This window comes from Grampus griseus (assembly GCF_964374135.1).
Source record: "Grampus griseus genome assembly, chromosome: 8".
Lineage (NCBI taxonomy): Eukaryota > Metazoa > Chordata > Mammalia > Artiodactyla > Delphinidae > Grampus > Grampus griseus.
The window spans coordinates 108450244-108475698 of record NC_139002.1 but is presented as its reverse complement, the minus strand read 5'-3'; the positions used below and the strand labels follow the sequence as shown (position 1 = coordinate 108475698).

The 25455-nt window shown below is 53.6% G+C and overlaps 1 protein-coding gene across 3 annotated transcripts in view; it reads left to right on the top strand.

Annotated features, from left to right (window-relative positions):
* Positions 1–25455, top strand: part of KCNQ1 (potassium voltage-gated channel subfamily Q member 1) — a gene marked incomplete at both ends in the record, with an annotated part of 346929 nt that overhangs the window by 261218 nt on the left and 60256 nt on the right. For all 3 annotated transcript variants that reach the window (XM_082660290.1, XM_082660289.1, XM_082660288.1), the window contains 4 exons: positions 9509–9584; positions 14677–14771; positions 15599–15645; positions 16503–16564. In XM_082660290.1, coding sequence (XP_082516416.1) covers positions 9509–9584; positions 14677–14771; positions 15599–15645; positions 16503–16564 — 280 coding nt within the window. The remainder of the gene's footprint in view (positions 1–9508; positions 9585–14676; positions 14772–15598; positions 15646–16502; positions 16565–25455) is intronic.

Genomic DNA, 25455 nt, shown 5'->3' with positions numbered 1-25455 from the left:
GCATAATACGTTTCTATAAAGTTTAAATCACTAAAATAAAAACTATATGTCCTTTTTTGGATATATATAAGTGTGATAAAGTTATATAATCAGGAAAGCAAGGAGTGAAGGACATGGATTCAGGTCGATGGCTCCCCAGGGTGGCAGAGGCAGGGGGATGGTTGAATTGGGGGCTGTCGGGGTCTAGCTTTTATTCTGAGCAGTGGGTTCCCGGGGGTTTTCTACATTATTGAGAGAGAACAACCAACTCTATAATGATGGATAAAAAAATGAAACCCCGCAACCAAGTGAGATTTATTCCAGATAAGCCCGGCCGGTTCAATATTCAGAATTCCATTAACAGAACCCATCACATCAACAGGCCGCAGAGAAAACTCTCAGGATCCTATCAAGTGATGTGGGAAAAGCATTGATAAAAATCTAGTATCCATCCGGGTCCTTCTCTCTGTCGAAGGGGTGGCGGAGGGTGCCTCCTTCCTCAGACAGAGGGAAGGGGACGCACACTCTCCTGCGGGGCTCAGTGTGCCCAAGGTGAGTCCTACCGCCCGTCCCACCTGCCTGGTGTTGGAGCCACCAGAAAAGGGCACTCACGCCCTCCCCGGGCCAAGCCCAGCCTGGAGAGAGGAGAAGGCCCTCAGAGAGAGGGGCCAGCCAGGCCCTTCCCCAGAGACCGCAGAGTCTTTGTGTCCAGCAGAGAGGCTGGCCATGGGGCTGTCACCAGAGCAGGGGCCAGGCCGCAGCAGGCCTGAGCGGAGCTGGCCGGGCCCCAGTGTTCCCAGCCCTGGCTTCCCGTCGGCCTGGGGGGCTGCTTGGTTGCAAAGGCCATGGCTTTGTTCCGTGGACCTGGCAGAGGCGAGGGTGGCGGCAGCCTCTGGAGGCCACTGGGGCAGTCACTGGGTGTGGTCCTTTGTTCAGGTGAAGTGGGATCTGAGAACCTCGGGCCTCGTCCAGGCCTCGGCGGGCACGGCCAGTGGGGCCCTTCCCAGTGGGGCACCTGTGGAGGGCCCGGCCACCGCCTGCTCACACACCACCTGGGAGGACTGCAAGAGGTGGGAACCTGAGGCCAGGGGACGTCCCCTCCCGGGGCTCAGGCCGGGGGTGAGGGGCTCATGGGGCCAGTGGCCCAAGCCCCAGAGGAGGAATCTCAGGGCCTCCTGTAGCCTGCTTTGGCTCCCCCTCCAAGCCCGTGTGCGTGTGTGTGTGTGTGTGTGTGTGTGTGCGTGCGCGCGCGCGCACGCGTGTGTCCTGAAGTATGTAAGTTGCCGCCCCCTCCCATGTAGGTGCACGAGTGTCACCAGGCCTGGGTGCTGCATGCAGGGGGCCCCTGTGAATGCATGTGCTCAGGTGAGCCCCAGTTGGAGGAGATGCGGGGACACAGACCTGAGTGCCTTCTGCACATGGGCCTGGCCCACCGTCCAGTAACGTCCAGTAACGTCCAGTAACATGGGGGGCCTTTGTCTCACTGGAGAGCATCTCATATGCTCTGCGCTCAAAAGTGGCCAACTCTGGGCTAAGTAGAAACCACCTGTCCCTGAGAACTTTAAAGGATGCTTATCTTGAAAGGCTTTTAAAAAAACTATGGTATGATTTATTTATTGTAAAGTGCGCGAATCCTGCAGGAACAGATCAGCTTAGTTTTACGTATATATACCCTACATAAAAACCCACGAGGTCGGGACATAGAACACTTCCGTCCCACCTGCAGTTTCCTTCCCGCCTCCCCAGGGAAGCCTCCCCCGACACCCCCCACCCCTGCCGCCACAGGTAACCCCTATCCTGGCTCCTCTCACCGTAGAACAGTCTTGCCTGTCCTTGAGCCTGCGCGGAACCGTATCTGCATACAGCTTTGTCACCGGCTGGCCTTCCTATGAGGGAAGCCGCTCTAAAGATTCTGATAGATATATTTGGTGGACGTGAACACTCGTTTCTCTGGATTAAGTATCTGGAGAATGCGAAATGCCAGGTCCCAAGGCTACAGCCAAACAGCTTTCCAAAGTGAACCAACGCACGTTCCCACCAGCGGCGCACGGGCGTCTGTCACTCCACAGCGTCTGTGACGCTGGATGTTGTCAGCCTTTTTAAGTTTGGCCATTTTAGCGAGCGTATATGGGTACCCCTTTCGGGTTTTCATCTGCATTTCCCTAATAGGTCATGACGTTGAGCGCCTTCTCATGGGCTTACTGACATTTGGGCATCCTATGTGAAAAGCACCTGTTCAAATCATCTTTTTAAATCGTGTGGTCTTTTCCTTACTGATCTGTAGGCATATTCTCAGTATATCCTGGCTACAAGTCCTTTACCAGAAAATATCCTTTCCTGGCCTGTAGAGCATCTGTTCATTCCTTTAATGACGTCTTTTGATGTCTAGAAGGTCTTAATTTTAAGGAAGGGCGATTTGTCGAATTTTGTTGTTGTCAGTGTTGCTTGTGTTTGGGGAAATCTTCCAAGGTCATAAAGATATTCTCTTGCTCTCTTCTGGAGGTCTGATGGTCTCTGCCTGCACGCTTTGATCTAAAATCTAACGTGAATTAATTTTGTGACTGCTGTGTGGCGGGGATCATGGTTCATATCTTTTGCATACAGCTATCCAAATTGTCCCAGTACCATTGACTGAAGAGAACATTCTTTCCCCCACTGGATTGCACTAGTGCCTCGGTTATAAACACAGTGACCACATATGCGTGTTTGTGCTTCTGAATGTTTTATTCTGTCCGGCTGATCTATCCTCTACCTAACACGGCTGTGTTAAAAGCGTATTCTAATACCACATCTCTCTAATACACTCTACTCATCGCTATAGCTTTACAGTACCTTTTGAACTGGCAGTGTGAGTCCTCAACTTTGTTGTTCTTCAAAATTGTCGTGTCTACCTTAGCCCTTTGCTTTTTCACCAATATTTTAGAATCAGCTTGAAAATTGTGCCCCCCGGGACTGAATAAATAAAAGCACTCTGCTATGGATTGGAAGTACACTTGACCCATACCTCAAAATTCACCTCTTAACAAATATTGAGTCTTCCAATTTATAAACGTATTATATAACCCTCAACTGATTTAGGGCCTCTTTAATTTCTCTCACTAATGTCTAGTATGTTTCTGTGTAGAGGTCTTGTTCACCTCCAGCAGATTTATTCTTAGGTATCTTATGGGTTTTGATGCTGTTACAATTGGTATCTTTTTATTTCATTTTCTAGTTGCTTGTTACTAACATAGAGAAATACAATTGCTTTTTGTATATCATCTTTAAAACCGGTGTTCTTTCTAAATTCATTTAGCCATAGAATAATATATCTGAAGATTCTGAAGGGGTTTTTAACATATATGATTATGTCATTTGCAAATAATGACAAAAGTTTTATTTTGTCCTGTCCAATTATTGTATCTTTCATTTCCTTCCCCCCTCCCGTCACCCAATGCACTGGCTGAGACTTTGGGGATAATACTAAGTAGAAACGGTAATGGCGGACATCCTTGTCTTACTCCCCATCTCAGGAGGAGTATTTCACCATTAAGCATGATGTGTGCTTACATTTTGTTTGCTTTCGTGTTTGTTTTTTACGTAATGGAGTTTCCTCCTATTCCTAGTTCTCTAAGGGTTGTGTTTTTAATTATGAACGGGTCTTGAGTCTGATCACATGTTTTTCTGCATCTTTTGAGTTGCTTATATGTTGTTTTCTTACTTGTTCTGTTGATGTGGTGAATAATAGTGATTGGTTTTCGGCTGCTAAACCAACCTTGCGTAGCTGGATTGAACTACACTCTATCATTTATCTTTACATATGGCATTGGGTTCAATTTGTTGGTATTGCAGGTAGGATATTTGCATCCATGTTTACGAGAGAGACTGGCCTGTGACTTTTCTTTCTTGAAACATCCTTGTCGGGTTTTGATATCAAGGTTATACTGACTCATAAAAATCCTCTAAAAAGATTTGTATAAAATTGGTATTATTTCTTCCCATTTAAGGAAGAATCCACTGGTGAAGTCATCTAGACCTAAGGCTTTTTTGTGTGTAAATTCCAAATCTAATTTATTTAATTAAAATTGGGCAATTTGGATTTTTAAGTTTCTTCTTACGTCTGCTTTTATATGTTGTGGTGTTTTGAGGAATTAATCTATTTTACCTAAACTATCAAGATGATTTTTGTACGTAATATCCTCTAAATAGGTTCTTAAAATATCTCTAGTTAGTCTTTTCAGAAAATCAAATTTTGGCTTCGTTGATTTTCCTTAACGAAATGTTCATTTTTTATTTCATTGAATTGTGCTCTTACCTTCATTATCTCTTTCCATCTACCTGCTTGGGATTTAATTTACTATCGTTTAAACTTCTTGAGACAGACGTTGGCCTCTCCTCTTCTCCTAATATATGATTTAAGATCATAAAGTTTCCTCTAAGCACTATTTCATGGTACCTCAAGCACTTATTTTAGCTGTAAGTTGTGACACGGAACATTTTTATTGTGATTCAATTAAAAGTATTTTTCAATTCTTACCAGATTTCCTCTTCGATCCTTGAGATATTTAATTTCCAAAACACTTAAGGATTTTCCAGTTATCTTTTTCTCATTCATTTCTAGCGTAATCTCTCTGTGGTCAGAGAACATACACATGTGACTTACTTTCTTTGAAATTTGTTGGGACTTGCTCTTCAAGCCCTGCACACGGTCCCTTCTGGTAGATGTTCCCTGTGCGCTTGGGAAGCTTAGATGCCCTTTGGGCACTGAGCACGGTGTTCCGTAAGCGTTGATCACATCAAGTTCCTCCTCGGTTCATTCAGACGTGTCTCTCTTTAGATGTTTTCACAGCTCCTCTATCTGTTACCCACCGAGGTGCATTCAAATCTCCCACCATGATTGTGGATTTTCTCTTTCACCTTTAGTTCTGCCAGCTTTTGCTTTTATATATTTGAAGCTTATGTTGTTAAGTACATACAGATTTAAAATTGATCTCTTCCCACCAAATTTTGACCACTTTTTTTTTTTTTTTTTTGCCACGTGGCATGCGGGATCTTAGTTCCCCAACCAGGGATGGAACCCCTGCCCCCTACAGTGGAAGCGTGGTGTCCTAACCACTAGACTGCCAGGGAATTCCCTTGACCGCTTTTTAAATGATGAAATATCCCCTCTTCATCTCTGGCAATACTTAAAGTCTTCTTTGTCTTATATTAGTTTACCTGCACTAGCTTTCACTGGGCAACGCCAATGTATGTCTTTTTCTGTCCTTTTACTGTCAACATTTCTATGCCTATCTATTTCCGTATGTTTATAGGCAACATCAAATTGTTTTCTTAAATCTCATCTGGCGATCTTGGTTTTTTAATTGGAATATTTAGCCCCTCTGCAATGCATGCAACCTGCTATCTTACTTTTCTTTTTCCCATTTGTCCCATCACTTCCGTTTGACTTCCTTTCCTGCTTCTTTGGGTTAATCAAAACTTGTTCTTAATTAATTTTTATCCCCTATTAGCTTGTTAATTCTACAGTCCTTTATTATTCCATCAGTGGTTGCCCAGAGATGATCACACGCATCCTTGACCCGCTGGAGTCGACCTCAGATGAGCACTTTTACCGTTTCCCTGACAACACGTGGTGCTCACCACTGTTTATCTCCACTGATGCCTCCTCCCTTTTATGCTATTTTTATCATGTATTTTTAGCTATAGCTATGCCTTAAACCTCAGGAGACATTATCACGATTATTTCAGTCACTTTAATTTACTAACTTGAACTTTCTCACATATCTGTCCTTTTCTACATTCGTAATTCCTTCCTGTATTTCTGGGCACCCTTCTGGGACCATTGCCCTCTACCTGGGGAGACCCCTAAGTCGTTCTTTCAGTGCAGGTCTCCCAGCAGTGAATTCTCTCGGTCTAGTTTTCACCTTCTTTTTTTTTTTAAATTAATTTATTAATTTATTTATTTATTATTTTTGGCTGTGTTGGGTCTTCGTTTCTGTGCGAGGGCTTTCTCTAGTTGTGGCGAGCGGGGGCCACTCTTCATCACAGTGCGTGGGCCTCTCACGGTCGCGGCCTCTCTTGTTGCGGAGCACAAGCTCCAGGCGCGCAGACTCAGTAGTTGTGGCTCATGGGCCTAGTTGCTCCACGGCATGTGGGATCCTCCCAGACCAGGGCTCGAACCCGTGTCCCCTGCATTGGCAGGCTGATTCTCAACCACTGCGCCACCAGGGAAGCCCTCACCTTCTTTTTTTATAATTATTGTAGAAAATATGCATAACATAAAATGTACCATTTTAACCATGTTTAACTGTATCATTCAGGGGCATTAAGCACATTCACGTTGTTGTGTAACCATCACCATCAGCTCCAGAACTGTTTCATCTTCCCAAACTGACACCCTGTCCCCATTGAATGCTCACTCCCCATCCCCCTCCCCTCAGGCCCAGCCCCACCATCGTACTTTCTGTCTCTGTAGACTTGATGACTCTAGGTCCTCATACAAGTGGAACTATACAGAGTTTATCCTTTTGTGACTGGATTATTTCACTTGAACCTTCATTTTTAAGAACGTATTTGACGGGGTATAGCATGCTAAGTTGGTAGGAATTTTCCTTGAGCACTTTAAGGATGTCATTCTGGCTTTCATCCTTTCCATTGACAAGTCAACCATCAGGATAATGTGTCATCATTCTCACCCCCACCCCCCTGACTTTAGAGCTTCTGCAATGTTCCCTGTGGTCTTCAGCAGGGTTACTCCGATGGGCCTGGGTCTGTTGTACCTTGTCTCTCTCTCCAGCTGGATCCAAAGAGCTGTTTGAATCTGCGGCCTGATGTCTTCCATCATTTGGGGAAATTCTGTGCCACTGAGGCTTCAAAATGATTTGTTCTCCATTTCGCCTCCTCTCCTTCTAAGGTGTTACACGTATTAGAACTTCTAACCTCATCTTATATGCCTTGCACTTTTTCCTAGATGTTTAATCTACTTTCCCTCCGTACTCTAACCTGGCTATTTTCTCCAATTCACAAATATTCTCTTCTCCTCTGCCAGCAAATTCAGCTACTGCATTTCTTAATTGCCATGAGTGTCCTTTTTGTTCTGGAATTTCCTTTCTTTCTTTTTCATATAGATTTTACTTCTCTGGTGAAATTCTCCATCTTGTCATCTATTTTCTTGAACCTACTTATCAAGGTTATTTTCAAGTCCTTATCTAAAACCTCTGAAGCAAACCAATGCAACTGTTTGCTCCTGAGTCTGTGGGTCGGCGTATCGGGCTCCTCACCTGGCTGGTCTCACCTGGCTCGTCCAAGCGGCAGCTTGGTGGTGACTGGGTGGTCTCAGCTAGCCTCCGGAGCCTGGAGCTGTCGGGCTGTCAGCCAGGGTGCCTCAGCTCTCCTCCACGTGGCTTTTCTAGCAGCCCAGCTCAGACATGTCCACATGGCAGCAGCATTCCGTGATGATGGAAATAGTTGGGGGGAACTCCGATTGGGGGGAACTGCAAAGGACTTACACCCATCTCTAACCTCCCCCCACCCACCCTCTGGCCATAAATTTTTACATTGCCCCCAAAGTAAAATTCACTCACCCCTCCAAGAGACACCAAAGTCTCATGCGATTAGAGACGGCACCCTGTCCAAAGTCCAGCATCTTACGATAGGCCTTTTTTTTTTCAGCCTCTGCCCAATGCCTGGTCCCCAAACCAGCACTATGCGTTTCAGGATTTTGATGTGATGTACCCCACTTTGGGGTCCTAGTTTCTTTCCATCTGTTGCAGCGTGGCAAACCACACCTAAAGTTAGTGGCTTCACACTGCAGCTCCTTCCTTATTCATGAGTCTGTGGGGCAGCCATTTGGGCTCGGCTCAGCTGGGAGGTTGTCCTGCTGGCTCTGCGTGGGGTGACTCTCACAGCTGCAGTCCCCTTGGAGGCTTATCAGGGCCGGTGGTTGAAGATGGCCTCGATTCACATGCCTATTCCTTGGTGCTGGCTCTTGGCCAGAGACCATGATTCTCCACGCGGCCTCTCCAGCCAGCCAGCTCAGGTGGTTCAAGCGACCCCATTCCAAGAGCACACAAGTTAGACACAGTGGGACTTCCCCAGCGTTCTTTTCATCACAATAAGCGTCAAGGTCAGCCCAAATTCAAGCAGTGAGAAGACCAACTCTATCCCTTGATGCAAGAGCTACAAGTCTTTAAGGCATTCAATCTACCACATCTTTAGATCTGTTTCCGTGGTCTGTTTTGTCCATTTGTTTTCAGTCTGTTGAGTATTAAAAACAGAACAGAGGCTCCATGATCTTATCCCTACAGATAACTCAGTTTTCTCTGGCGTGCAAAAGGTGCGGGACAGAGCACCTTGCTCCAGGTGGGGATTGAGGTGATTTGAGGCTATGGCAGGGTTGGGGGCTCTCATCTGAAAGCTTGGGGTGTTTGCCAGGCCCCCGTCTCCTTGGTGACTCTGAATCGCAATTCTCTCCCCAGTGACGTGAGTCTGTGGAGGCCTCTGCTTAGCTCTTTATCCTTCTAGCAGCTGCTTCTTGCTCCGTTTCTCAGAATCTCACCCCATGCTGTGCGGCTTAGTTCACAAATGCTTCAAGGGGAAATTGCGTGAAAGGGGGCTTCCTTCCCTGTGGCCCCCCATTCACCAGGATCTTGGCCCATCAAGTCCTGGATGTCTTTGCAGCCCTGGACTCCTGCCGGCCCAGGGAGCCCCCTGCCTCCCATTCGGCTAGCATGCCCCACACAACAAACGCACAAACGCGCACGTGGGCTCTCCCAGTTCGTTTCTCTTCTGGGATCTCAGCCCTTGGAGTCTTCCTTGCTCTCAAAGCCATCACACAGCTGTGGTGGTGTTCTCAGCAGAAGGTTTGGTCAGATGCAAGCCTCAGAGGCAGAAGGAAAATCCCCACTGGTTCCATGTGGATGTATTTCCTTCCGGTCTTTTTCCTATGAACATATATATATATCAACGATTGTGTTTCCCTTTTTAATGACGTTTCTAGAAGGAACTTCGGAGGGGATACCGCACGGTCTTCTTAGCAGGGTGGCTCAGGTGGTAGCTATCCCTGGCTCATTTGTCCGGCAGCCCTATATTTTCCAAGTGGGTACCGGTGGGCGGGCTATAAAACCTTCCAGCTGGAAGGGACCTTAGCTGTCATCTGTTTGTACCCCTCCCCACGCTCCTAGTGAGCAGCCGGAAGGCCCAAGGGTAGAAAGAAGCTTCTGTGTCTCTACCGTGAGTGAGGGGCAGAGCCATTGCCAGCTCGGGACCCTGACTCCTCCCCCACTTCTGAGCGACAAGCAAGGCGAGGGTCCCTCTAGGGTCATCCCCCTAATTTAAAGCCTCTTGGCCTCAGCCTCTCCTCCTGCCACCAGGATGTGAGCTTGCAGATCCCCATCGGAGGGGGTCGATCACTCTCCTTGTTTCTGGAAAGGCCCAGCCCTTTGCCGGGGATGGGGGGCACATTTGGGAAGCCTCCGAGCCTCTGAGAGTGGTGGGCGCGGGATGACCATCTGGTCCGCACTCACGCCCTCCTCCCCATTCTCCACTGCAGGCTGCGGGAGCACCACCGGGCCACCATCAAGGTCATTAGGCGCATGCAGTATTTTGTGGCCAAGAAGAAATTCCAGGTGAGTCCCGTACTCAGCCCTCCTGCCCTGGTCCACCCTGAAAGCCCCTCTCCCACCCACAGCGCAGGCTGCGGGGTCCCCATGCCCTGCCGTATCTGAGACCTGACCCTTCACCCGTCAAACACCCTGCCATGACTTCAGAATCCGTCCCCAAGACAGCAGACCCTGGAGGGACACTTCCCTGATCGGCCTGGACCCTGAGGCCCGGCGCAGAGCCCAGAGGCACGCAGAGCCCGAGGACTCATGGGCCCCTCCCACCCCCACCAGACAGGAGTGGGAGTGACTCGGGGAGGGTGCGGAGCCCGCCCTGCGTCACCTGGGCAGGAAGTGCTCTGTCCCAGGCCGGCTCAGGGCTCTTGTCCCCCTCGCCCACCCTGTGGGAGTCGGAACAGAGGGGAGACCCAGCCCTGCTCTGTGCCCCGGGGTGGCCCACCTTTGCAGGGAGAGGTAGGGTCTCTCTGGCTGGGCGGGGCTGGAGACTGTGGGCTTCCCCATTGGCACTCCTGCCAGGGGTGGGTCTCCTGCAGCCCCTGGGAGCCCGCAGAGGAAGCCAGCTGGCAGCAGGCTTGGTGCCCTCCTTCCTACGTGGGGACCGTCCTCCGTCTGAGGAGCGGGGCCCAGCTCAGCCCTGACTCTGAGAACATGGAACCTTAGGAAGCAGGGACCCTTAGGGGAGGCCATTCTCTTTCCAGAAGGCTTGGCCACTGGTGCCTTTCAAAAGTGAGTCCTTGGTGGAGCCAGGACTGGGGGTCGCCCAGAGCCAACCAACACCCACATCCCCTGGGCCTGCTTCGCCAAGCAGGGGAGGTTGGCGGGGGGGCTTGTTCACAGCCCCTGGGAGGTCACAGCGAGGCTGGGACAAGAGCCAGCCCCCTCCGGGCCGCACCTCCCACCCCAGGCTGAAGGCTTGACGCTGGCTCGTCCCAGCCCCCTCAGCAGAGCCCTCACCGCCCAGGCCACAGAGCCAGACTCAGTGCGGGGTTCTGGAAAGACCCCACCCCCTGGCAGCCCTGGGGAAGAACCCTTCCCCCGCTGGTAGTGGGAGCAGGAGCCCAAGGGGCTGGCCCAGGACGGCGTCCACGGGTGCCCAGCCCTCACACAGGCTCTGCCATGACACGACCGCCACTGATCCCAGCCCCAAGGACAGCCCTGGTGAGGCCCTGCCCCGGCCGCCCCGTTCCTCCGGCTACCCGGCAGCACCCGCGGCCCCCTTGGCTGGGTGGTTTGCACACAGAGTCCCCGGTGGCATCCTGCTGCCTGCCCGTCTGTCCGCCTGCAGCCCTGGAGGGGGGCCGTTCCCCACCAAACTGGGCCAAGTTGTGCTAAGACTCCCGCCAGGGCCTGGGACTCCTCATTGTTGGAACAAAAGAGTCGTGGTGAATGCTATTGTCGGCCGGCGCCAGGAGGTCTGCCCAGCAGTGTTCTGGGCGAGATCCGACGGTCCCGGACAGAGGGCTTCTGGGTTCTGTGGCTGTTCCTCCCCCGAGGGCCTGCTGCCCTGGCGGTACCAGCAGAGGGGTGGCTTGGTGGAGCAGGGAGCTCAGGGGGCGCTGGGTGAGGGCGGGCTGGCCTCCTGGGGAGGGAGGAGGAGGAATGGCAGGACCCCCCTCGGGGGTCAGGTCTGGGCAGGACTGCTCCCAAGAGCAGAAGAGGCCCCCGGAAGGGCCACGATGTGTCGCCCTCGCTCGAGGGCCGTTGGTGCTGACGTCTAAAACCACAGACGTCAACCTGGGGAGCAGAGGGGTCAGCGGGGACTCTTCCAGGATGGGGATGGTCCCCAGCCTGAGCAGCTGGGCCACCAGCGTTCCAGAGCAGGCCCTGGCAGGGCAGAGGCCATAACCTCTGCCTGGGGCACTGTTGGGCCACGCAGGGCCATGCCAGGGTGGACAGCAGGCTTCCTGGGGGCTGCTTCCAGGGTCTGGGGCACCCAGCAGGGCAGGCGGAACCTTGGGGCTCATGGCAGGCCCAGCTCTGGGGGTGATGTGAGCAGCTTCCAGCTCAGAACCACAGCCCGCCCTGGGCAGATGGGCGCCACAGTGGCTGGAGCAGCTGTGGACGCTGGTGAGCGCCCGTCACAGACATGCAGGCAAGACCTCCCTTCCAGGCCGAGGGTCTCCTTTTCTGCCTCAGGACACAGGCCAGGGTCCTGCGAATGGCCTGGAGGCTTCCGGAAGGAGGCTGGGCAGCCTCACCTCCCCTGCTCCCTGCCCCTCCCCTCGGCGCAGGACCCCCGGGGGGCCTTCAATAAATTGGGCGGGGCCCTTTGAGCGGAGGCGCTCCCGGGAGCTTCCTGGTTTGAGCAAGGCCAGAAGCTGGGGCAGCAGGAGGCCTCCAGGAAGGAGGGACCCATGCACGGACGTAGAAGCGGTGGACGAGTCCCTGGCAGTGAGGGGCTCTGTGGGGCTCCAGGGGCGGCCCCCCACCCAGGCCCAGCTGTCAGGGATGCCGTCCCTTCCCCCGCAGCAGCCCGTCTGTCTGTCTGCTGCACGCCCACCCCCATCTGGCCTCAGGGGCTGCAGAAGTGGCGGGTGGCCCCCCTGCCCGCCTCGCCTGCCGATAAGTACCCAGCTGGCCGCCCCTGCGTCTGGCCGGAGGAGCCAGAGCCTCTCAGCCCTTCACGTTTGCCTTGAACTCGCATGTCCACCGGCGGTCAGTCTGGACAGCCCGGCATTATCTCGACTCATCTCAGGCTCCTGCTGCTGCCAAGGAAATGAGCTCTAGAGAGAAAGCTGAGATGATGTCTCCAGCCGGGCCCCAGGCCACCACTCGACAAAGGCCTCCAGGAGCTCTGAGCAGACCCTGGTTGGGGGGCGGGAGGTGAACTTCTCAGCTCCGAGACGAGTCTCAGGGGGCCTGGGACCCCACCGTGCCACGGGTCCTGGGTGTCAGTCGGGCCTCGGTTACCCTGCTGTGGTCCACACCCTAGACAAGGCGAGGCTGGGGGTGGGCGGCCTGCTCACGAGCCCCACCCCACCCGCACCCCCGCTTCTGCAGACATGCACACGCATGCCCGGGCACACACACACCTGTCACCTCTACTCTTATGCCTTCCCACGGGGACATCCGTATTCACTTGTGTACACAGAGGCTCTTAACACGCTCAGGTGCCCAGATTCCCCTGCACGCTGTGGGCCGTGACCTCCCAGGGCGTCTGGGGGACCAGGGCAAGGACCCGCTCCATCCCAGGCCAGGCCTGCCCCACTTTGACCTCTAAACCCAGACTTCCCCTCTTCTGATCCCACCCCAGACGGCTCCAGCAGGCCTGGAGGTGCCCAGTATAGCTCACAGGAGGCCAAGATCACAACTCAGTGGCGTGTGCGCTGAACAGCAGTGCAGACCCTGGGCTCAGCCGCAGACACTGTCACGGCCACCTCGGGCTCTCCTGGCAAGAGCCAGTTCAGGACCCGCTGGCCTTTCTCACCCACCATCTTACTTCATCCCCACTCCCTCCCTGCCAGCCAGAGGGCTCCGCATCCCCAACTCACAGAAGGACAAACTGAGCCCTGGGGTATTACCACTAGCCTGTAGCTAAGGGCCACTCTTACCCTTGTCATGAAGCTGAGTGCGTGGCAAGTCAGAGAGCCTGCCAGAGTCCCGCCCCCTCCTGACCCTGAGACCCCACCACGGGCCTCGGCATGTAGGCCACAAAGGGACACAGGGTGGTCCCGGGGCCCAAAGCGGGGCTGGGTGTTACTGTGAGGGCCCCGCCTGGCGGATCTTGTGAGAGCAGGAACCCCCTGGAATTCTTGTGCCCAGAGTCCCTGACAGGGAGGAGGATTCTGCGCTGCCCCGGGGTTCCTGGGGTCCAGGACGATGTGGGGAGCTGCGAGAACATAGTTAAGCCGCCAGCATTGATGGCAGGGCCCCTGGACATGTCCGAAGGGTGCCCAGAGATCGAGGCAGGACCCTGCCCTCAGGGGAACCCCATCTTTCTGGAAGGCAGAGGTGGCCCTACCCTTAGCCTGGGGTAGCCCCAGTCTCTGGGGTGGCACCCCAAGGAGAAGGAGGCCTCAGGTGGGCAGGGAGGACAGGTGGCCTGGGGCTCCCGGGGTTGAGACCTGGCCCTGACCCTCAACGGGCCTCTGTGCCGTATTACTTCTCTCCCTCTGACCCGCCGGCCCCGCCCTGGCCTGCCAGCTGTCTGGCGTGTCTCTCAGGCCCCCTACACTCCCCAGCAAGAGGCAGGAACCTCCCAGCCCATCACTAGTGTGGGCCCTTCAGGGTTAATGAGACCACCTGGGGCCCCCAGCCCCGTCTCCCCGCGGTTCTCCCAACAGAAGTAGCCTATATCCCCACGCGGCTCTGGCTCGCTTGTGTGGGCGAAGGGCCTCCTGGGCCATCAGACCCCGACACGGCCAGCCCGATGCTCCCTGGGCGTTTTGCTGACGTCGTGAGAAGCCCCGTTCTCTCTGCTGTGGTCTTACCTGAGCCCCGGAGGCATTTATGGGTTCAGGGCTGGCGCCGAGCCTGGAGCTCTGGGGTTACCTTCCCTGCCCCCATGGCCGCAGGCCTGCCGTGGGACCAACCTCCCTTCCCAGGCAGCCTGGGAGCCCCAGCAGGAGGCCTGTCCCCCGGGGCCACCCCTGCTCAGCTCAGGGGACTGCCTGGGAAGGGGGTGGGGTGGGCCACCTCCCCGTCCCAAGAGCAGTGGGTGCGCCGGCCGACAAGTGTGTGGAGGGTGAGCTTGGGGCCCAGGCAGGCGGTGGCCGCACAGAGCTGTGCCCTCCACGCCGTGACTGGCGGCCATGCTGGCCCCCCGCTCCCAGGCCCTCGCCTGGGCCAGCTCTTCCAAGGCAGCTTGAAAACAGGGACCAGTGGCCTGGAAAGGGAGAGTGGGCAGGTCCCTGCGGGTGAGCGGGCAGGTCCCTGCGGGTGAGCGGGCAGGAAGCTGAGGCCCAGAGAGGCCGAGGTACTGGCCCAGGGTCACCCAGCTCCCGGGGAGGATGAGCCCGGCCACTGCATGTGCGCTGATCCAGGCCCGCCCCGTGGTGCCACGCGGGCAGCTCCTTAAATCCTGGAAGACCACGGAAGGCGGGCGCGGTCACTGCGCTAACGCTGCGCCCGCGGCGTGACTCTCTCTCTCCCACCGCAGCAAGCGCGGAAGCCCTACGACGTGCGGGATGTCATCGAGCAGTACTCCCAGGGCCACCTCAACCTCATGGTGCGCATCAAGGAGCTGCAGAGGAGGTGGGCGCGCGGGGCCCGGGGGGCGGGGCCCGGGGGACGGGGGGGATCTGAGCGGGCGGGGGAGGGGCAGGGGCTCACTCCACACATGGCCATGCCTCAGAGACGCTGGACACTTCACAGCCCAGCACACACCCTGTGAGCAGGGGCCAGGTCCAGCCCCAGGAGACACCCCCTCCAGGAGAGACCCTACCAGTTGGGAGCTGAGCACCTCAACCCCTGGTAGCCGGCGTCCTCTGGCTTCTGACTTGGGGCCCACAGAGCTCATCCTCATGGAAGCAGCGTGGTCCTTGGGGGCCTGCGTGGGCTCAGACCAGCTGCATCTCCACGGTGGGCTGGCCTGGGAACCGAGCTCTGTGCGACGCAGGGTGTGGCTGGGAGACGTGCCTGTCCTGACCACAGGCCAGGCCAGGGGCTCAGGCTGCCCCCGCCCCTGTCGCTGACCTACTACAGGGACGTGAAGCCCACCCAGCCCAGTGACCTGGCCTTGCCCCGGAAGGGCCCATTTGCAGGCCTGCCTCTCTGGGAACATTCAGGACACTGGGCTATCCTGGCACCCTGCTGTGCCCAGGGAGGGTGACAAAGGAGCAGCCCAACCACTGCCCTTCACCTCTGAGCGCCGCCCCCCAAAGCCCCCTTGGGAGTATGGGCCTCTGGAACCTGGGAGGCACCTGGCTGGTTTTTGGGTGGCAGTGAGGGGCGGCCCCCAGAAGGGGCGGGCAGCTTGTCTTGCTGGGCACATCAGCCCATCCACCCACCGACAGGCCAGATGTCCGTGCGGTGCCCCGGCCAAGCGTGAGCCGGTCTCCGTCTCCCTCCCTCCCCCCCAGGCTGGACCAGTCCATCGGGAAGCCCTCCCTCTTCATCTCCGTCTCAGGTGGGTTTCTGCATCGAGGCACCCTGGGTGTGGCAGCCCAGGCCGCACCCTCCTACCATCCCTCCACCCACGCCTGCCTCTTCCACCATCAGAAAGCGCATGTCTGGCAAGGAAATCCAGAGGGGGGGCAGGTAGACCCTAAGCAAATTGGCTTCAAACACGATTTACAGGGGATTTTCAGTTAGTGCAAGAACCCGCGTGCGTCCTTACAAATGGCGGGCTTTTCTAGGCCATTGATGTGAGTGTGGAACCGTGACCAGGACCCTGGGAAGGTGGGGGCCTGGGAGTGGGGTTGGGGGGTGAGCAGCCAGCTAGAACGTTGGGGAGCAAGGTGGGTGCTGCTCTCCAGCTCTGAGGCTCGGCCTCATGTCCTCCGGAGTGGGGCTGGGGGTCACACCAGGGAGGGCAGGGCCGGGCCAGTTCCTCGGGGTTGCCCTAGCCCAAGTTCAAGTGGGAGGTGCAGCTCACTCAGGGACAGGGCGGCAGGGCCCGCAGGGGCGACAGGCCTCCCCGGCCAGAGCGAGTTCCCCCTTGGGGTGGAATGTCACCTTTGTACAGCGGGCACCATCTCAGGCAGCCCCCGGGCAGGGTGGGTGCCTGTCCTCTGAGGCTCTCGGAGGTCACAGAACCGGAAAGGGTGGAGTGGGGACAAGCAAGCCAGCGCCCAGCCCACCCACTGCCGCCCCTGAGGTTCTCAGCACAGAAGAGCTTCTAAGAGACATTCCCATAGGTTCGGGCCTTTGACCCTCACTCCCTCACCCCCATCGCCCTTCTCCCCGAGCCCAGTCGGGGTCACCTGCCCACCCCCCCCATCTGCCAGCCCAGGCGTCCCTGACTTGGGTGCTTTAACCCCACAGAGAAGAGTAAGGACCGAGGCAGCAACACGATCGGTGCCCGCCTGAACCGTGTGGAGGACAAGGTAGGCGCCCGAGCCCACGCCAGCTCTCGCGGGCCACGCAGCGTCGCTGCTGGCGGGCGGCGGGCAGCGGCCTTGGGGCCCAGACGGTGCCGTCCACAGCGGCGTTTCACTCTCCAGCTCTGTCCTGAGCGTGCAGGGCTTGGATGGTGCCCTAGGTGTCTGGGGTCTCCCTCCCTCCCTCCCTCTTTCCTTCTTTCCTTCTTTCCTTCCTTCCTTCCACCTGTGCTCGGTGTGGGCTCCCTGATGTAGGGCTTCAGCTCCTCTCTCATGTGCACTGGGCGTCGGTCCCCGCGGGAGGAGGACGCTGAAGGCCAGGCTGGTCTTAGACCTCTGACAAGTGGCATCATTATTGGCAAGTGGCACCGAGTGCCCACAGTTCCTCCCTGGCATAGCTGAGGACCGCCCGGTGCACGCTGAGGTGGGCAGTGTTGTCCACTGGCAGCCCCCAGCCCGCTTGCACTCAGGGACTCAGAGGTGCCGACAGGGACACGAGGGTGCATCGAGTGGGGAGGAGGGGTTGTGGGCTCCAGGACCCTCCTCCGCAGGGTCCTGACAGCAAGGGAGGTGGGGAGTGACGGCCGAGGCCCTGCTGGCTGTCTGGTGGGACGTGGACGCCGTGCCCCCTCCGCTCCAGGGCACCGGCAGCCTCGTGGCCGGGACACCCCAGTGCCCGCCGGGCTCTGTGCCCGCGGCCCCGCCTCTCAGCTCCGGAACCCCTCCCAGGGCATCCTGGGAGCCTCGGAGGATCTGTGGAATGGGAGGGGCGGCCTGCGCCCTTTGAAGGCTCCGTGGCTTGGAGCAGGCTGTTATCTTGCCGAACAGCTCGTTCATCTGCGTGGACTTTATCTGAAAGCAGCCGGCGCTAAAAATAGAGGAATTTCGGTTGAGCAGGGATGCGTCCGACTCTCGGTTTCCTGGGCAACGCCTGGCTCTGGCCCGTGTCCATCTCTGCTGCAGCTGGGCAGGCGGGCAGGGGCACAGCTCCGGGTTCCTGCCCCACGCCCCTGGCCTGGGCCTGCAGGACGACCCTCTGCCCACCAGCAGTCTTCCCTGGCCTGGGCGGGTACGGGGCAACGATCCTGTACGTGGGGGAGGGCCGCTGTCCAGGTGCCCACGGGGGCTCTCACTTCGGGCCTGGCCCTCTAGGGCTGTGTGACGCCAACACCCTGACCCCGTCGGAGGGCTGGCCCGTCTCCGTCAGGTCTCGGCGGGCCTGGTGGCTCTCCTGTGCCCAGGCAGGTGGTCCAGTGGCAGATGCCCTGTCTGGCAGGATGGGTACTGAAGCTAGGAACGGTCAGCTGCCCAGGCTGAGCGGCATCAGAGGCTCTGGGGCCTGGACTCCGCCTCTCTGGTGACCCGTCCTTGGCTTTCACTCTTCTCCTCGTGTGGGACCCGGGACTCGGGGCTGGCAGATTCCGGGAGAAGCAGCAGGTGGCCACACCCAGTACAGCAGACCAGGCACCCGGCTGGGGGGACCGGTGGGGCGGGGCTTCCAGACATCAACGGATGCAGAGGTAGAGCCGGGGAAAGGACCCAGGGCCCCCCACCCCCACCCCCGCCTCCTTGCCCAGCTCTGGCCAAGGCAGCCTTCACTGACTGGCCCCCGCCGCTGGCAGGGGTCGTGGTGGCCCACGGGCGCGTGAGCCGGCCCCCACCCAGCAGCCCTGGGAGCGCCCCGCTGCCCTGTCATCCAAATGTGCTCACCCCTCCTCAAGTCCCTGCCCTGGTCTGGTTCTGTCCCCTGTCCCACTGTCCTGGGCCTCTCTTACGGCTCTGCCCTCTGTTCCTCCGGACAGGCCACCCCTTGAAACCTAAACCAGAGCCTGGTGTCCTCTGGGGGTGATGAAGGGTAGGAGACAGGGTTCCCTGGAGCCATCTGGCCGCCGGTGGGGGTCTGAGAGCCAGGGCTCAGCCCTTGTGCAGCCAGGGTCGGTGTGGCGGGCTGAGGTGCGGCCCACGTTGGCCTTGGGGATACAGAATTATGGGCCCACATTTCTTCAGATCTGAACAACAAAGGGAAGGGTTTTCTGGAGTCCCTGATCCCTGGGGGCAAGGTTGGGAGCAAGGCCCCTGATGGCCTCTACCGTCAGGCTCTGCGCCCGGGACAGGGGCCGTTTCTGGGCAGCAAGTATTCCGGATGTTCCGCACACGCTCAGGGAGATGGGCTCTGTGTCGCCTTCGTCCCCATCCTGCCTCCCAGGAGCTGGTTCCGCCCAAGAGGCACAGTCATGCCCCTAGGTCTCCAGGCAGGGAGCAGGCCGTGCTCCACGCTGAATCTCTGCCCCGTGGACACGTGTTGGACCCGGGCAGAGGCTGCCGTGGGCCGGCGTCCAGCTCAGCCTGCCCAGCCCCGCCCCCGCTAGCCGATGCCCCCCTCGGGGACAGACCCTGGGAAAGGGCCCCGCCGGGCCCAGAGGGCACAGTGGCGTGTCCCAGGCCCCACGTTATCACCGCAGCCATCGGGACCATAAACAACCCCCCTCGCAATCCTGCTGACTGAGGGAAGTTGGGGGCAGGAAATCCAGCAGCCGTCCAGCCCTGGGAAGCCCAGCAGGCCTGCAGTGGTGGCAGTGCCAGCCGGCCCGCCAGCCCCAGCCGGAGCCCCGGACCTCCCCCAACCCCACCGGGCTGGCCTCAGGCCGGAAGGGAGCCTGGCCCCCAACTGCTTCCTCATCTCAGCTCAGGCCCTCTGCGGTGACGGCGGTCCCGGGCCGGCGGCTCACTCAGCCACAGGACGAGGGGCTTGGAGAGGAGGGGGAAGGGACTTCGGGGGGCACAGCGGCTGCCCCCATCCCCGTCCTGGGCGCAGGTCATTCTGAGGGTCAGTGGCCGGGCTGTCCACTTGCAGGGAGTCACCGGGGGTGGGGGAGGCCAGCTCAGCTTGTGCAGGGGGGCCTCTGTTTCCCGGCGAGGAGTCTCCTTCCCATGTCCAGTCCAGGGGCCACATGGGCTGGAGGGCCCCCCACACTTCCTTCTCTCCGGGGTCCTGCAGCCTCGTTGCAGCTCGCACTCCTGCTCAGAGCCCCCCACCCGCCCTCAGGATGCCCCCGTCCCTGGCCCGGGCTGGCTGTGCAGGCCTGCCTCGCTCCGGGGGCATGGGGAGCAGACACAGCGTTCCCCCGCCGCAGCCTGCCGCCCGCTGGCCCGGGGAGCCCGCTGGCCCCCTTAGCTGTGCGAGGAGAGGGCTTGAACTGCTTTGTCGCGTTGCGTTCTCTACCCTGGCAAGGACTCGTTTGCCCAAATGAAGTCTCTTTTACCAGTGGGGAAACTGAGGCCCGGAGAGGTTGAGCGGTTGCCTAGTTAGCTGGTTAGGTAAAGAGCTGGTCCCGGCGGAAGCCACAGACAGAAGGGGAGATGAGGTGGAGAGAGACAGAAGAAAGCAGGAGAGTATTGCCCAAACAGAAGGGGTCTGGTTGAGAAGAGGCCGCGCAGGAGCACTGAGGGCCAAGGTGAGGGCAAGCAGTAAGGTCCACGGGCGGCAGCGGTCAGATTCCGACACGCCAGGCCCTGGGACGGGTCCTGAGAACGCGGCCCCCAGCGCCCCGGCCCCTCCCCGTCAGGGCTGCTCCGGGGCAGGGACCCTGCGGCTCTCTGGGGACCCGATGGAGAAGTCGGCTCCCACCTTCCTCCCCCAGTGTGTATTCTTAGCTCCGTCCCCAGGACCTGCTGCAGTGTTTACATTGAGCCCTGTTTATTTTGCAAGCTCAGCTCACACTGCTTTTGCTGATATGAGGAACACAGTGGGCTGGGAGAATTTCTTTCTTCTCTGTTTTTGCCGGAAATGTTCATGGCTCAGAGCCGGACACAGGGAGTCCTGGGTTTCCAGGCCCCAGTTCAGAGACTGTGGGTGGGAAGGGCCCCCCCAGCCCCCCGACATTCCTTCCACCGCCCCCCAGCCTAGAACCCTAGCCAGGCACACCTTTCTGCCTGACAGGAATGCCCCCCAGCCCGGGCTCCCCAGCCCCTGCCCTGGACCAGGTAGGCCCGGTCACCCAGGACCTGGCGTCTGCCCCAGACCCCCGTCCTCCTGCTCTGTCCCCCTCCCAGACTTCTCCACCCACCAGGCCTAAAAGCAGGACCCGGAGTCCTAGTCATCCCAGCCACACCCCCTGCTCCTGCCACCACCCCGAGAGCCCCTCCAAGCGGCTCACCCTTGCACGCCAGCTGCGCGTCGCCCCCGCTGGGTTCAGGCCTTTATCATCTTGGGCTTAGATTATTTTTCCAGACATCTATGTGGCCTCTGGCCTCTCCCTGCCACACACCAGTCCTTCACGTTGTATTAGCTTCCTTACACACTGCTGAAACCCTCCAGCTAATATTTTCCTCCGAGTTTTTCTGTCCACATTTGTGGGTGTGATGTGTACTTACAGTGTCCTCGTTGGGTTATGGTAGCCCATGTACGTGAGCCTCACAGAACGAGTTGAGAAGTGTTCCCCCTTCTTCCATCTTCTAGAGTATTCCGTATAGGGGGAGGATTCTCTTCCCCTGAGCATTTGGGGAAACTTGGAGGTAAAGCCGCCTAGGCCTGGTGCGTTCTTTGTGGGCAGGTTTTTCATCGAGTCAATGACTCGGATGGTTATGGGACAGTTGGGGTTTTCTATCTCTTCTTGTGTCAGTTTTGATAAGTTGCGTATTTTAAGAATTTGTACGTTCCCTCCTAGTTTTCACATTTATTGGCATTTATCGGCATTTTAGCATCCGTGTCGTCAGTGGTTAGGCCCCTTTTTTATTGCCAATATTGTTGGTTTACACTTTCACTTTTTTCCATTGGTCAAGCCTGCCAGCCAGTTGATGATTTTATTCATGTTTTCAACAAATTTTTGACCTAGTCGATCCTCTCGTTGGTCGGTTTGGTTTTGTTTCATCCACTTCTCTTTATTTTCTTCCTTCTATTTACTTGGGCTTAATGTCTTATTCTTTCTTTAACTTCTTAGGTTGGATAATTATGAATTGTAAAACTTTCTAGATTTCTAAGGTGTGCATTGAAGACTATACTTTTATTTTTCTCTAAATACCACTCAAACTTCACCCCCCAGGTTTTGATATATAGCATTTAATTTTAATGTTCATTCACGCAAAGATTTTTCTAGTCTCCATTATGACCTGTTGTTTATCCCAGGAGCTATTTTGGAATAGGATTTTTGTCATTGTTATAATTGTTATTCCTCTATCGTCAAAGAAAGTGATCTGTAGGGTATCAATCATTTTTTTAAATAAATTTATTTATTTATTTACTTTTGGCTGTGTTGGGTCTTCGTTGCCGCGCGGCTTTCTCTAGTTGCGGCGAGCGAGGGCTGCTCTTCGTTGCGGTGCGCGGGCTTCTCATTGCGGTGGCTCCTCTTGTTGCAGAGCACGGGCTGTAGGCGTGCGGGCTTCAGTAGTTGTGGCGCATGGGGTTCAGGAGTTGTGGCTCGCAGGCTCTAGAGCACAGGCTCAGTAGTTGTGGTGCACAGGCTTCGTTGCTCCGTGGCATGTGGGATCTTCCCAGACCAGGGTGGATTCTTAACCACTGTGCCACCAGGGAAGTCCTGTAGGGTATCAGTCTCTTGGAACATTTTGAAATATGTTTTACAGGTACAACACGTCATCAACTTTTGTAAATGTACCTTCTGTGTTTGAATACCATGTGTATTCTGAAGTTGCTGGGTACAGTGTTATACTTGTGTTCATTAGAACGAGCTTGTTAATTGTTTTGTTGAGATCTATATCCTCACTGGAATGTTTTTATCTTACTCGATCTGTCATTCCTGAGAAATGTGTTGAGGAGCCAACCATTGTGGAGAATTTTTCTAGTTTTCTTTATATTTCTGTCAATTTTCGCTTAATGTATTTTTAGAGCTTATGATCAGATACATATACTATCCAAATTTTTATATATTCCCTGCTGGAGTCAATGTTTTCTAATTCCATAACACCCGCTTTCTCTCAAGAGTGTTCTTTTTTCCCTTAAAGTCTATTATCATTGTTATACAAACCTAATTTTGTTTGTAATCTTTTTTTTTTAAGCTTTCTTTTGAGGTATAATTTACATGCCATAAATTCACCCAATGTAAATGTCGGCAACACATTTTAGTAAATTTCTAGTTTGATGTGCAGCCGTCATCAAAGCTAAGTTTTAGAACATTTTCAACACCCCCAAATTCCCTCAATTCCATTTGCAATCATTCCCAGCTCCCACCGCCAGCCACACTCAATCACTGGCCGGCTTTCTGTCTCTGTATCCTTAAATTTCTATAAGGCTAGAAATTCCCCTTTTCTGGATGCTTCATATAAATGGAATCAGACAACTTGTGGTGTTTTGTGTTTAGTTTTTCTCACACAATGTAACATTCTTGAGGGTCATCTGTGCTGCGTCATGTATTCCTTTTCTTTTTAACACTGAATAGTATTCTGTTGTATGGATCAACCACATTTTGTTTATCCATTTGCCAGTTGATAGACGTTTGGATTGTTTCCAGTTTGGGGCTATTATGGTCAATGCTGCTGTGAACTTTTATCTACAAGTCTGTGTATGGACATATGTTTTCATTTCTCTCGGTCAGGTTCCTAAGAGGGGAATTGATGGGTCATATGGTAAGTTTCTGTTTAACTTTCTAAAAAACTTCTAAACTGTTTTCCAAAGGGTCTGTACCATTTTGATTTCCCACCAGTAATGTACAGAGGTTCCACTCTCTCTACATCCTTGCAAGTCCACGGTATGGTTGGCCTTTTTTCTTTTCGCCATTCTAGTTGTGGGCTTGATTTGCATTTCCTTAATCACTAATGATGTTGAGCAACTTTTCATGTGCTTATTAGCCATTCATAGTCTTCTTTGGGGAAATGTTTATTCAACTCTCTTGCCTATTTTCTAATTAAGTAGTTCTGTTATTGAGTTGTAAGAGTTGTTTATATGTTCTGGATACAAGTCCTTTATCAGATATATGACTTGCAAGTATTTTCTCCCATTCTGCGGCTGTCTTTTCATGTTCTTAATCATGTCTTTTAAAACACAAAAGTTCTAAATTGTAAAAAGTCCAACTTATCTTTTCTTGTATGACTCATGCTTTTGAGGTTACATCTAAGACCTGTTTGCCTAATCCAGGGACATGAACATTTTCTTCTATTTTTTTCTCATAGAAGTTTTTAGACTCAACTCTTACATTTAGGTCTATGATTTATTTTGAGTTAATTTTGGGGTGTAGTGTGAGGAAAAGTTTGGGGGTTTTTTTGTTTGTTTTGGTTTGGTTTTTGGCTTTTGTTCTTTTTGCTTATGGATATCCAATTGCCTCGGCACCATTTGTTGAAAACGTTACTTTTCCCCCATTGAATTTTCATGGCACCTTTGTCGAAAATCAATTGAACATAAATATATGGGTTTATCTCTGGATTCTCAACTCTGTTCTATTGGTCTATATCCCAATCCTTAAACCCACATTACACTTTCTTGATTATCGTAGCTTTTTAATAAGTTTTGAAGTCAGGTAGCGTAAGTCCTCCAATTTTCTTCTTTCTCAAATCTAAGTGCACATTCTAAGTGCTATGAATTTTTATATGAATTTTAGAATCAGCTTGCCAGCTTCTACCAAAAAAAAAAAAAGAGAAGAAGCCTGCTGGGATTTTGATAGGGATTGTGTTGAATCTATAGATCCATTTGGGAGAACTTGACATCTCGACAATATTGAGTCTTCTAATTCATGAACATGGTATATCCTTCTGTTTATTTGATCTATTTTAATTTCTTCCTGTGATATTTTATAGCTTTCAGTGTACAAATCTTACATATCCTTTGTTAACGTTCCCCCTAAATATTTTATTATTTTTGATGCTACTGTTAATGAAATTGTTTTCTTAATTTCATTTTTGAATTGCTTGTTACTGGTATACAGAAATACAATTAAATTTTGATATTAAGCTTATAAACTGTGACTTCATTGCTATTAATTTTAGTAAATATTGTTGTTGTTGACTCCTTAGGATTTTCTACATACAGGATCAGGTCGTGTGTGAATAAAGACAGTTTTAGGTCTTCCTTCCAATCTCAATGCCTTTAATTTCTTTTTTTTTTTTTTTTTTTTTTTTGCCTAATTACACTGGCTTGACTGTCCAGTAAGATGTTGACTAAAAGTGGCTAGAGAAGGTCTTACAGGGAAAAGTATTCAGTCATCCACCATTAAATATGATGTAGATTTTCCTTAGATGCTCTTTATCGGGTTGAGATGTTTCCTTCTATTCCTGGTGTGTGTTCAGAGCTCTTGTCATGAAAGGATGTTAGATTTTCTCAGTTGCCCATTCTGCATCTTTTGAGATGGTCACATGCCTTTTAGCCCTTATTCTATTAATATGGTGTGATACATTAATTGATTTGAGGGTGTTAATCCAATCTTGTATTTCCCACTTGATCATGATATATGATCTCTTTTATCTGTGGTTGGATTTTGTTTGCTAAGATTTTGTTAGGAATGTTTGTATCTATATTCATAAAAGATATTGTTCTCTAGTTTTATTGTGACTTTTTTTTCTGATTTTGGTGTCAGGTTTTTTAATTCTTGTCCTTTTAATCCTGTATACACATTTTAGGTGCCTGTTGTAAACACTGTGTGGCTAGGTTTCTAAAAAATCATTGAATACATTTATACTTAATGTAATTTCCAATATATTTTGATTGATTTTCTAGCAATGTATTTTGTCCCTTTCATCTGTACTAAATTTTTTAATGTTTACTTCAGTCCTCTTTCTTGCCTCTTGTTGGATTGATGATTATTTCTCATTCCATTTTTTCTTCTACTAGTTTTGAAGTTATATGGCCATCCTTGTAGAGGTTAACCTAGGACATTGTAAATGGTTATATAATAGAGCCATTTGCTATATTTACCCACATCTGGAATAAAATAAGGACCTTAGGACATTTTAGT